At 41.7% G+C, this 12,220-nt stretch overlaps 1 protein-coding gene across 3 annotated transcripts; it reads right to left on the bottom strand.

Annotated features, from left to right (window-relative positions):
- Positions 1–441: 441 nt before the first annotated feature.
- On the bottom strand, positions 442–3,168 carry LOC115784589 (peripheral myelin protein 22-like). Of its 3 annotated transcripts, XR_004020283.1 has the most exons (6): positions 3,010–3,159; positions 2,147–2,252; positions 1,874–1,967; positions 1,635–1,775; positions 1,259–1,509; positions 442–1,092 (listed from the first exon to the last, which is right to left on the bottom strand). XR_004020283.1 is itself a non-coding variant. In XM_030735871.1 (5 exons), the coding sequence occupies exons 2-5, from the start codon at positions 2,222–2,224 to the stop codon at positions 1,352–1,354; spliced, it is 471 nt and encodes a 156-aa protein (XP_030591731.1). In that variant the 5' UTR covers positions 2,225–2,252; positions 3,092–3,168; the 3' UTR covers positions 442–1,351. The 3 variants fall into 3 exon arrangements, 2 of the variants coding, with proteins under 2 accessions (XP_030591731.1, XP_030591730.1); XM_030735871.1 differs by having other exon boundaries at positions 442–1,509; positions 3,092–3,168; XM_030735870.1 differs by having other exon boundaries at positions 442–1,509.
- Positions 3,169–12,220: the final 9,052 nt, after the last annotated feature.

The following is a 12,220-nucleotide window of genomic DNA, read 5'->3' as shown; positions in this document are numbered from 1 at the left end:
GGCACAAAAACCAGCAGTTTACCTGAGAAATCATTTTACTTCACAGATACTGTATAAATGAGCACGAGAGGGACTTTTAACTTTTCAAAACCTTTGATTTACATGATCATTTAGGATGCACTATCCATCTTACACCCTGTAACTATGGTGTAGCATCATGCCCATATAGTGGAATTATTTATAATTTATATGACTATAATGAACATGCATCAGTCCCAGGTATTTGAGTGTTTTATGTCATAGTGCCACCAAGAGGTGCAATAAACATACTGCAAGAAACAAGCCACTCGCAAGAATGCCCTTCGTTCTAATAATGCATTAGTTCAGTAAGAAAATAGCATCTTTATTAATCAGCTTGGGATAATAGTGTACTTCTGCATAAAGCTCAACCTACTAACTTCTGTGATGAATGCAGATGATTCAGCTTTTCAGCAGCGGTTATTTTCAAAAGGTTTATTTAGAATACTGACAGAAAGGCAAACTCAGGTTTGTACAAAACAAATTAATCACAGGACACGACATATTTGCAACACAAAGTGGGCTATACATTTCAAGGATAGTATATTTATTTTTTGTTGGGTTTTTTTTGTTTGTTTTTTTAAAAGCACCTTTTTCAAAACTAGATTACAAAATGCAAAAAAAAAAAAAAAAAAATTTGGTATATCAAGTACAATAAGTCAAAAAACAAAACTTCATGTGTTTATTAACACGTACTTTAAGAATTTTCTTACTTCCTTCAAGAATTACACAGATTAACTAAGGCACATGGTTCAAAGCATCTGGCAGTCAGTACACACAAAACAATGTTAAAAAAAAAGAAAAGAAAAAGTATGATACTCTGGCAGTTGAAGCGACATCTCTTTGGCACAGCTGCATGATTTGTGAGAGACAAACTCTATCACGTAAATGGGAATGACAATGTTAACTTGACGACACTATGTACACAATGTATGAAAAAAAAATGTTATAAATATGTCTAAAAACCACAGACACTATGTACATCTTTGTACTGAAGCAATGCAGGATTATTCATGTCATCACACATGATGGATTTGTGGAACTCAAGTGCCTGCATGCAGCAAAAGTCAATATGTCACCAACACATTTCTAAACACACCGAAGACACTATGTCACGACAAGACATTCACAAAACAAACAGGTGTGATGCTTTCAGCATGACAAAATGATGGATACTGAAATACAGCAAAGGTGTTTACAACTGTTGGTGACACATGCACTTTTGTTCTATTGTTGGGATGTCAGTCTATGGTCTGTGGGCAGTAAGCACAGTGCGATGTTGTGGTAAGGGATCTCCTAACTACCCTTTCTCTTTCCTCCTCCCCTGATTCTTTCATTCTTTCTTCCTCAGGACGATATAAATTAGGCCACTGATGAGACAAAGAGGGAAAGCCACCCAGGCCAGCACGTAGGCATAGCCGAAGTTTGTATGGGCCCTATCATCCGGACTCATCACAGTGTAGATGATCGCCCCGCACATCACAAACACACCTAGGAAAGATAAGAAGAGAGTTGAGGGGACTCTGAAGGAAACTGGAGTGACTATAGATGATCTCACCACTCCACCCATTTCTTCTCAGGGTGTGACCGCAAGCATGTGATGAAGTCATACTCACTCGCCAAGATCTGGAAGATGGCAGTGAAGAAGAAGCGTCCACCCTTGACCAGTCTGAACAGCTGATATAAAAATGCAATGAGGGAGAAGAAGCAGAAGAGCACGGACAGGATCATGAGAGCTTGCACCGCCTGGATCCAGTCTAGAAGACAGAAAAATGGATGGCATGAAATTCACTTTGCACATCACGTTTCAGCAGCAAATTACATTGCATTTTGTTTACTATAAACATAACCAAACCTTCATTGCTGGATGGTTCACAGTGGTAGCCTCCATTAGATGTTATGCAGCTGTACCATAGATCTGTGCCTTTTCCATCAGCTACAGACCAGGCCTGGTAAACACAACGCAGAGCCATTTAAATATGCTGCAGTACATCCAACAACAATATTCGATAGCAGTTAATCACTACAACAACTGGAGTTTATGCTTGTCTATTCATGATCATATCCCTATCATCCATTCTGCATTTTTCACAGTTTAAAAGTTGACCAAAGGTCCCACAGAACTTACACTGGCAGCTGTCGACACAATGAGAAGAATGAGAATGATTATGTGCAAGATAAGCACTCCGAGCAGGATGAGCAGCATTTTTTTTTTCAAGTAGGTCTGTAGGGATCTAAAGGAAAGAGAAAGACATTTCATATGAAATTTGCCATCACACAAACCAAGTTCTAGGGGTGCGACTCAGCATCAGCTTATCTCCACGCCAGAGGGCGGCATTTCCTCACTTTTCATCAACCGCAATGTTTACCTCAATATGAAAGTGTTCCCTTACATTCAAACACGGGACGAAGAAGGAAGGAGCTTGGACTTCTTCCCGAAAACAGTTAATAGTTAATGTCCAGTTTAAAATCAGGCTTCTCTAATACACATATTTATCTTTTTTTCATGGTGATTCAAGTTATTACACATTCGATCTATTTAAATGTCCAAATGACTTAACCCATTGATTAAAGCAATGCGGGTTTGCATGAACCTTTAGGGAAAACCCTGATTATAAAGTAGCTGTCGATATGAGTAAGAGAGACTGTTTCCTGAATAATCAGCGTGCGCTGCTGGGAAAACCTCAACCCATCTGTATGAAAAACATTCCAGCAAACTGCCGCCATGCACGACCCACAGTTTTTAATGTTCGGTATTTTCGAGTACAAGCATCCAAATTTGAAAGTGGGACAGACGAGTGAGACAATCACGCAAAGTGACGGCTTCATACAGTTAAACGGTTTTTGCGTCATAAAAGTAAATCCAAGGTCGATTTTAAGTCCCGAGGAGAAAGTCCTGCCGTACGAGGGTAAAAGTCAATGAAAACAAAAACAATCACTGACTAAAACAAAGAGCGTGGAAAAAGGCTCCAATGTACGAATCCGACTTACAAAAAAAGGCAAATCAAAAGTTGCTTTTTTTTCCCCCCCGTTAAAAGGATCGAGTTGAAGTGAAGAGCTGGGAAAGTCTCACCGTGCTTCTGCTCTCGCGACTCTCTTTAGCTACTATTCCAGATGTGGCTCACACACCCCAGTCTGTCTCATTCTCCGCCTGAACACCGCCCTGAAGGCCCTGCACGTCACCAGAGGCCTACTCCTTTCTGTCCCCCCCTCTTTGCTCCCGTGGAGGCCTATCATCTGGATTTCACTGAAGTCTGCAGCACTGTGGTATCCTGTGGCATTACCTAAAGCCTTCACACCTTTAAACAAACAAACAAACAAAAAACTGTTGATATAAAAAAAAAAAAGTCATATTTGCTTAGGATTTGATGAGTCATATCCTACATCCTAATCACTTCATTATTGACATACTGCACACTGCATCAGAAGCCACACCTGAAACACTGACAGTCAGGAGGAGTTCATTTAATCAGCCCTACTGACCCTCAGTGACTGGCTTCCCTCACGGATCTTTCTGAAACACACATGGACATACCTCAAGCAGTGCGTGTGCGTGTGTGCTTGCGTGCGTGTGTGTGTGTTTGCATGTGAATGGACCAGCCCTCTGGAGGCCCCGTGGTATGCCCAGAATGCCTGTTGTGTGTGAGCCTCATGTGTACTCCCTGCGTCCATGAAAAGACAGGAGAGCTTGTCCAGTGCCAAGGGGAATTAAAACAGTGCAATGTTTTGGTGGTGCTAAACTGAAGGCTTGAATCAAGGTCCAAGGAAGGATTACTGAGATTGCAGGCCAAAGCCGGCCATAGTTCTGCATCCCTCATTACACTGCGGTCTCATGCCACTTCCTCACAGTGACAGAGTTGTGAACCCAAACCAGAATGCCAGTGACAACAGTGGTCAAAGAACAAGAGTACATTGGTGTTTTGAAACCATCACAGTTCAAACGTGATAGTGATCAGCTGCTGCAGCGCGAGAACAGAGCTCGTACCTGCCCCTTTCCTCTCCCTTGCTGTTTTTGGCCCATCAGGTGGATTCCTGTGGTCTGTGTTTGTAAACACGCAAAGGGATGAACTGTGGGCTGCTGTACAGCCTCCCTGCGGGATGCCCGGTGAGGCACTGTGTGTCCTGGCAGAGCTGGAGAGGCAAACAGAGACAGCTCTTTGACAAGCACCCGGACCACTGGATGGACGTGCCGCTATTTATGAAGATGTAATTGGTGCAGTGGTCAGTGGGGGCAGGCTTTGCCAGCAGCAGGAGAAGCAGGGGGGAAAAGATGAACCGGGCTGCCCAGCCTGAGCAGGTGTGAGAGGAGACTATAAATGTCAGCGGTGTAACACTCCTCTGAGTCAGAGAGACTTCACAGAAAATGCTGCTTTGTTACTTAAAAAGTGGATACAGAGCAGAACGGGACAAAGCTGATTCTGGCTGAAAATCTAGAAAACACTCAAAGAATAACACCAATAAAGAACCTAAATTATAAAGTTATAGTGTTGCTGCTGCTGTCGTGAACTCTCATAATGTAGTATGTGTGATACATTTCTCAGCAAATGAAATATTATTGCAGTGAGCCTTAATGTGTCCCAGCCTTTCCTTTTTTACTTCATTTGGTATAATAATCTCTAATAAGAATGCAATAAACATATCATTATGTAGTCATTGGATTTTTAATCATATTTATGAAAACAGGCCGAAATTGCTTTTCTAATGAAGCTTTTATGCGAATGTTTAAAGTTTTGTGATAAATATTTCTGTATGAAACACACTTTGACAAAAAGAAAGAAAAAAGAAAAGCATCACATATCCTGAAATGCTCTGAAAGCCATCGCTGCTCTCTTTGACTGACTACTTAGTTCACTCAGTGATAGCTCAACTGTAACCCTGATGAGTTATGATCTCTGTTACACAGCTGATAGCACACTGAATGCCCCCCCCCCCCCATCAAATAAAAACACAGATCTTGTCTTTTCAGAGGATCACAAAGCAAACTTGCAGAAGCAACTCGACACCGGTGAAAACAGCAAGGTTACTGCAGCGAGGCTGCAAATGAATTTAATAAACATCATTTTAACTAAGACTTTCTCCGAGACACGTGAGACATTTCAGAGGGTGGTTAAAAAAAAAATTTCCTTAACTAAACCTCATTTATTTATGAGACCTGTTTACTTCAGGCGAAACAGCTGACCTCAAACCAAATCACAGTGACTGTACTGTTTGGTTTGTATTTATGAAAATACAAACAAAAAATATGAAAAGTTAGACTGTGTCTTGTTGAAAAAAGAATGCTTTAATAAAAAAATGAAAGTAACCCCAAGATAACACTCAGCATCTCCAGTATGAACAGCTATTGTTTTGTATTTAGTTTGATTTCCATTGCTGCTGACATTTTCATCTGCATTTGTAATTACACAAGAATTCCTGGATCCAGTGTTAAAGGCTCAGAGCTCAGAGCTACTTTAAGTTTTCTTTCTCGGGTAAGTTAGTTTCGTTTTTATATGCTTGTATCAGGATTTTTTTTTTTTTTTTTACCAGAAGTCAAGTTTAGACTTGTGGCAAACTGGATTAACAGGAATAGCTTAATGTTTAGTAATAAAAGTGACGCAGCCTCAGCTCAAGCCCAGCCCAGTTTTACAGCGCTGGTCTCCACCTGCAGGAGTGGCTAAATGACTTTTTGGACTGCTTCATCTCCAATAGCAAACATGTGAGAGAGGAAACAGTGATACAACTGTGGATTGGGGCTTGGTTTTGGATCTGACCCTGACTTGCTTGCCTTAAGGACGTCTTAGTGGGACAGTTAACGATTTTACATGTGGGAATATGAAGGAATGAAGGAAGCCCCTCCACCTATGGGAAGCTGAGGAAAAACTGAAGCTCTGACATCCATCTGCTGAGAAGCTAAAAAAAAAAAAAAAAAAAAAAAAAAAAAAAATCACATCTTTTGCTCATCACAGCTGGAAATCATTGGATGCTTTTCTGCACTATTCACAGAACTTTTTGTTCATTTAGGCTGTTTGTGCTGTGGCCTGGTTTCATTGTGATTCACTTTCAAACACATGAACCTGCTGACAGTGACATTCCTCTTGCATATGCTGTCTATGTTTTCCAGGATGTGCATGACACTTTTTTGTGTGTGTTTCTTGAGCCTCGGGCTGAACTGGCCTTCTGTGCCGTGCTTTCTTTTTGTTTTGTTTTTTTTGCCACTCAGTGACTATCAGATAACATCCCACAGATAGAACGAGCTGAAGCAGAACGCCTCCGCCGGCTGACCTGTGTGAAAGGTTTGCGTGGCCATGGGAACGTGTTGACACCCAGTGACAGCAGACAATGCTCATGAATATGCACGGGTTTCATATATGACCAGGCCACTAATCCACAGCATTTGTATCTTAAATGTGTGTGCAAGTGTAAGGATGAGGTGTCACCGCTCTCATTTTAAACTTCAAAAGTGCAATAAGAGCCATGACTGAGCTGAAGATCTCCATTGGCTGAGTTGTAAATCAGATTAAAGAGGCAAAGATGTTTAAAAGACTTTTTTTCCCTTCCTTTTAGGACTGACTCTGTTCCTCCATATGAAGAAACAACAACCAAATAAAAGAGAGACATACAGCACGACAAAGTCCAGATTGTGGCACCCTAGCGATCCTAAACATGTGGTAATCATTAGCCCCTGGCTTCCTGTTGGAGTCGATGTCATCAAGACACACATCCCAAAAGGCAAGACCGTAACACAGACTGTTGCTTGGTATCGCAGTGATTCTGGCCTCGGGGGTTTAGAATGAAGCAATAAAAACTATAAAAGAATTCAATTTGAATTGCCTTGCTCTCATTTCCACTCAGTTCTCACAGCTCTGTTATCTATGGATAAGCATCTAAGCTGCATCAGACACACTCCATGCTAGTTATTTTTAATTACAATCAAGTATGTCGCAATAAACACTCGTGGTCATATGATTCATTTTCTCTGAGATCTGCAAATCTGTAGCTGAAATCCACTCCGACTCCCAGTGAAGAAAATAATTCCTGTGTTCTTGTTATCAGAAGTTTACTCATTCCAGTTGCTGTGCTATCTTTTCCAGGCGGTGTAGCTGTCCTCCTCTGACAGCTAACATCGCAGCATTTACTTCACAGGCTGCCAATTCAAATTTTACCAGAAGAAAGGTGCTGGGAAGGAAATTTTTTTTTTTTCCTGAAATGTTGCCAGCACTTTGAAGCATTTGTAAGTCAGGGTTACCTGGAGGAACCTGCCTCTAACTGGCTATTAGCACAGCATTTGTTGTAGCTTTGTAGGAATTATCCTCAGAGCTGCTTCGAAGGTCAAATGTCAAGATACACCAGAGTAAAAACTTGAGTTCATTTACTTTATGAAGGACGATGCTTTACATAGCTGGTGCATCAGATGGGTTTTACACACCCTTACTCTTGGCAGTGGCTTTTCATAAATTCCTTGTGCAAAACAGCTGAGCTGATTATTGTCTTTCGGACAACTAACAAAGGGCAAGCTCTCAATATGTGTGAAAGAAATGATGCAAAAGAAAAAAAAATACAATCATTAGCATGTTGTTAAACAAGTTTCACTTTTTATCTCTCTAGATCTGACTCACTGCCTTAGCTATGAGTCACTCCTGCTGAAACATGAAACCAAACTTGATAATGGAATCCACAATGCTCACGGTGCCTCAGCTCAGTCTCAGTGTTTGGAGAGGAGTGTGTCTGATCAAATGTTCGGTAATGTGGTGATACACATACATATGTGCTGGGTAGCCTAGCGACTGTGGCCTGGCCAAAGGAAACTGTGGCCTTGCTGTAAAGCCTGGCTTGTAGCAAAGATGTTTGTGTGTGTGTGTGCGGTGTGTGTGTGTGTTCATATGTTGGCATCAGTCTGGGCAGCAGCCCACTCACAGAAGATCTGCGCCAAACCCACTGACAGCTCCTCTCAGTGGTGGAGTGAAGGAGGAAGTGAGGATGGACCGATAAACTCTGGCAGACACCTCAGTGCATCAGCATATACTACAAACACACAGCTGAAAACATCAACAAACTCACAGCCAGTTTAGTATTTTTGCTCCTTTCCTGACCCCATTATTCCTCACTTTGAACTTGCAAGCAGGCTGATTCTCGGTCAGTTCATCTGTCATATAATTCAGACTAAAAAACATTCACATAAACCTTCAAGTCCCAGAAGGACCAATTTTATAGACTCCCCCTATCTTCCTCTAGTTTAACCGGGAAGTTCATGTTTGTAGTTTTGAGTGAAATGTGCCAATGACAATAACTTGGTTTATGATAGTACATCAAGTATGTGTTTATGTAATTTGGTGATTATTGTATCTTTCTTACATCAAAAATTTTATTTGACACATTGGTTTATGGGTGGGGAAATAATTATTACTTCGTGGTCACAAGATATAAGAAATGAAATTGTGGCCACATTTTAACAGGGTACAAGATACTGAATTTGACCTTGGTGAGCATATTGAGCATTTAAAATTCCCATTCATCCCAAAGCAGGTCTGTGCCCATGCAGTCACACAGGGTCCCTCTAGGATGGATGGATGCAGTAACATGTAGAAGCAATGGTTATTCAGAGGCGGTTAAAGCTATCCTGCTGGCAGTGGAAGGTATGGTTTTAGTAGTGGTGAGTAGCTCAGACATTAACATAATAATGTATTAATATATGATGTGAAAAGCCTACAGGCTATCCACAGGATAACACCAGGCCTGACATGCCTGTCAAAACACTGACCTTCTGATTCACAAGAACTCAGTGGTCATTGCGACATTATTACTTCAGCAGACAGTATTTACATGGCACACACCCAGGCAGAATCACAAGAGACCACATCTTGCTAATTTAATGAAACCATAAGATGAAATTAAAAGACAGTGTCCTCCTGACCTCTGTATGTTTTGCAAATATATGAAGAGAGTCACAGAAAGAACATCTTGATCTGTACAGCCCACACCGTCATCCTATACTGCTCTGGGAGGATTTAAGTCATAACAGTTCCCGCCCACTCTGTGGGATGTATTGTTGTGTTTTACGCATTCCAGATGAGACCATAGCTTATTCCCCCCCCACCCATTTGAGTTTTTCAAAACATCTGTTCTGCCGAGTTCCCTTTCATGACAAAAAAAAGTAGGGTGTGGTCAGGAAAAAGCACACAGAGCTGTGAAGAAAAATTCTACTTGACTTTGTAGGTTTTCCATTTTCTCTTAATATTTATTTGAATCAATGCAAAATGGAAATGAATGGCTGTAAATGCAGACTCAGGCCTTTTTTTTCCATGGCCAAAAACTGTGGTTTAGAATGTGCAGCCGGAAAAATTACATTAAAACCCATACTTGGTCATACGGTGCAGGCAAGTGGTGAATGGAGAGAAGAAAATATACATGGACAGAACTCTGCACTTTTCAGAGTTGTGGGGGGATGGGATGGAAAGACTTAATTGAAAACAGGGGTTGCTTTTATATTTTTCCATTATAAAGTTACCCTTTCAAAACAATTACCTGGGCTCTCATTACGCTGAGCCTACAATGCAGTTTCAGCTTTGCTAAATAAGCTGGGCTCCTGCAAGACACTCTCTTTTTAATAACTTGTGTGTTGCATAAATACCACAACTACAAACATATGTTGACTATATAAACAACAGCGGAGAGATGCAGGCTCATGAAAAATTGTCACGTCTTTGAAGTCACAAACAAAATCTCTTTTTCTCTCGCTCTTTTTGCCCCTTATACACTCGCAAATGGAAAACTACACATTCAACGCAGCTGACAAGTCTGAAATGCCACTTTGGGGATACGGGGGTTTTCCACAGAGAATATTTAATTCTCTGAGGTCATGGTTGGGTTTGTAGATCTCGAGTCTGTAAAAACGACACACATGGTTGTGGGAGGAGGGAGCAGGCTGTGCTGGCCAACTCCTGAGAATCACCATACAAACTTAGCTTATTGCTGTACAGTGCATAAACTTGAAACTCAATGGAAAATCATGTAAAACATTTCAGCTCTCTCTATCACTTCCAATAAGAAGAACAGATCTGTTATTTTCATCAATGACTATAACTTTATGTAGCACGTTTACAGTAATATGAGATGATCAATGAAAGGCTGAAAATGACACTAGAGAAACTGCTGGTGACCAGGAAATTCCAGATAATATCTGCAGCTCTTTCCATTGACTACCTCTTCCCCCTGTGTGCGTGCGTGTGTCTGCTTGAGTCACTGTCTGGCTGGCTCTTCTCCTTCAGTGAGAGCTGATGGGACAAGCTGGAAACGACAGGCAGCTGGAGCCACGATTGTAAACAGACAGACACACACACACACACACACACACACACACAACACACACACAGCCACCCTGGTCACACCCAAGGCATCCCAAGCATGCAGGGCCAGGCACTCACACAGTGGTCTCTAAATATGCCTAGGGCTCTGTGGGTGACTCACTTTCACTACGCACATCTGTGTGTGCATGGGTCCACATGTGAAAGAGAGGGTCAGTGTTTGATAGTGTTCAAAATGGCAGCTCTGTGCGGAGTACTGGGTGAAAGAGTGTGGGTATTTCATATGCTTCTGATGAATGGCTTAATTAACAGTGCAGTTGAGAATGGATAGAGTTGCAGCAGCGGGCCAAGTGTCTCCTCTTTCTCCACAGCTATCCTCCCATCCCAGGTCCAACAGCAGTGTGACCTCACCCTCCCTCCACCCTGTATCCGGCTCCAATACTTCCTGGCTGGCCCAAAGCTGCAGCACAGCTGGATCATGCACCAGGAGAATTTTTTTTAAAGGGGGCTGGGGGAGTGATTACTGATCCATTCCTTCTCTCTGTTCCACCCTGCTCTGATTCACATTATGTCCAACTTCACTATACTTCACCAAGTCGATCAAACGCCCACGTAATGTAAGCATTCTTACATTCCTAAATACACACAGACATACAAGTCCCACTCACATAAAGATTGAGGCTTCGCTGTCAAAGATTGAGGCTTTTGCTGTCAACATGACATTTTTCCTGGGATGGTATTGCGCGTAAGCCAATCCTTCGCTTGAGATGAATCCTGAACAACTTTCTTTGAGCATTGCAGAGTGCTGCCAATCAAAGTAAACAGCTACAGATGGAGAGGGTGGAGGGAGCTTAAACCAGGCTTTACCATGCTAGGTATTCTGCCAGAAGGCAGTTGTTTGATACAGGAATTTTAAGAGATGGCCTCATGCTCAGCTGGATCTTTTGAGCTCAGAGCCAGACACGCCTCTACATCACATGCAAAGCGTCACACTGAGTGTTTATGTTTAAAATAAACACTGCAGATAGATTTAAATTTCAAGGCTAAATCCTCTCTGAAAAAAAAAAAAAAAGAGAAACATTCTCATGACAGATGTGAGAACGTTAAGGTTGTTTAAAAGATCAAATAATTGTGCGGTGCTGTTTTTGACACTGGTTTTTATCCAGCATTTACATTTGTAGCGTGAATGCCCTTTAGGATCGTAGCGGATGTTTGCCACTGCTGTTTGAGCTTTTTGTGTGACTTCTTTAATTCAACAAGGCAGAACTTGTATATGAGTGAACTGAATGTGTGTAAGCTATAATGCACATTATTGCGGGATGCTGAATTTTATTTAAGAACTCAGATATCATCCTCTCGAGTCGGTGTGATGGCTGTTTTGAATTCAAAGTCACATCTTTAATTGTTTTACTGAAGTAAAAACATGATTCACATCTAATTCAATCATTTAAATAATCACCGAAAACAAAATAAACTCAAGTCAACCCAACCCAACAGAGAGCACATTAGTATACACAATACATCTGTTTATGGTCTGTCAGCTCTGATTGGCCATGTGAACTTGGAGGAGGTGCGTCTAAGCCTGGCCTGTACGACGATAAAGAGAGCCAGCATCTGCTGGAGTTTTCCCCCTCTCCTCTCCAGCTCAACCCTGAGGGAACTGTGGCCAAAGGGAGTAGCGCATAAACTGGATGACGGAGTTGTTAAATGGCGGACCAACACCCAGTACAGTGTGTTTTAAAATCATCTCCACACATGGAGCTCTGGGATTCTTCAGCCTAGTGTTGTTTTCTATCTCCAGACACGCCTTGATTTATGACGCTGCTGAGATCTGAGGAAAGTGAACGAGGCTTTAGGTTGCTGCAGTGTTTCCACTAGCAAAGTAGAGCTTGCGTATAAAGTCGCATGAAAACAGGAAGGTG

This window comes from Archocentrus centrarchus, chromosome 8 (genome assembly GCF_007364275.1).
Source record: "Archocentrus centrarchus isolate MPI-CPG fArcCen1 chromosome 8, fArcCen1, whole genome shotgun sequence".
In the NCBI taxonomy this organism is placed as follows: Eukaryota; Metazoa; Chordata; class Actinopteri; order Cichliformes; family Cichlidae; genus Archocentrus; species Archocentrus centrarchus.
This window is presented reverse-complemented; position numbering and strand designations above follow the sequence as displayed.

Coding starts and splice junctions, on each gene's coding strand:
- LOC115784589 (XM_030735871.1), bottom strand. CDS start 2,224: ATGCTGCTCATCCTGCTCGGAGTGCTTATCTTGCACATAATCATTCTC. Junction 1,968..2,146: donor TTGTGTCGACAGCTGCCAGT/GTAAGTTCTGTG, acceptor TGTGTTTACCAG/GCCTGGTCTGTAGCTGATGG. Junction 1,510..1,634: donor CATCTTCCAGATCTTGGCGA/GTGAGTATGACT, acceptor TATCTTTCCTAG/GTGTGTTTGTGATGTGCGGG.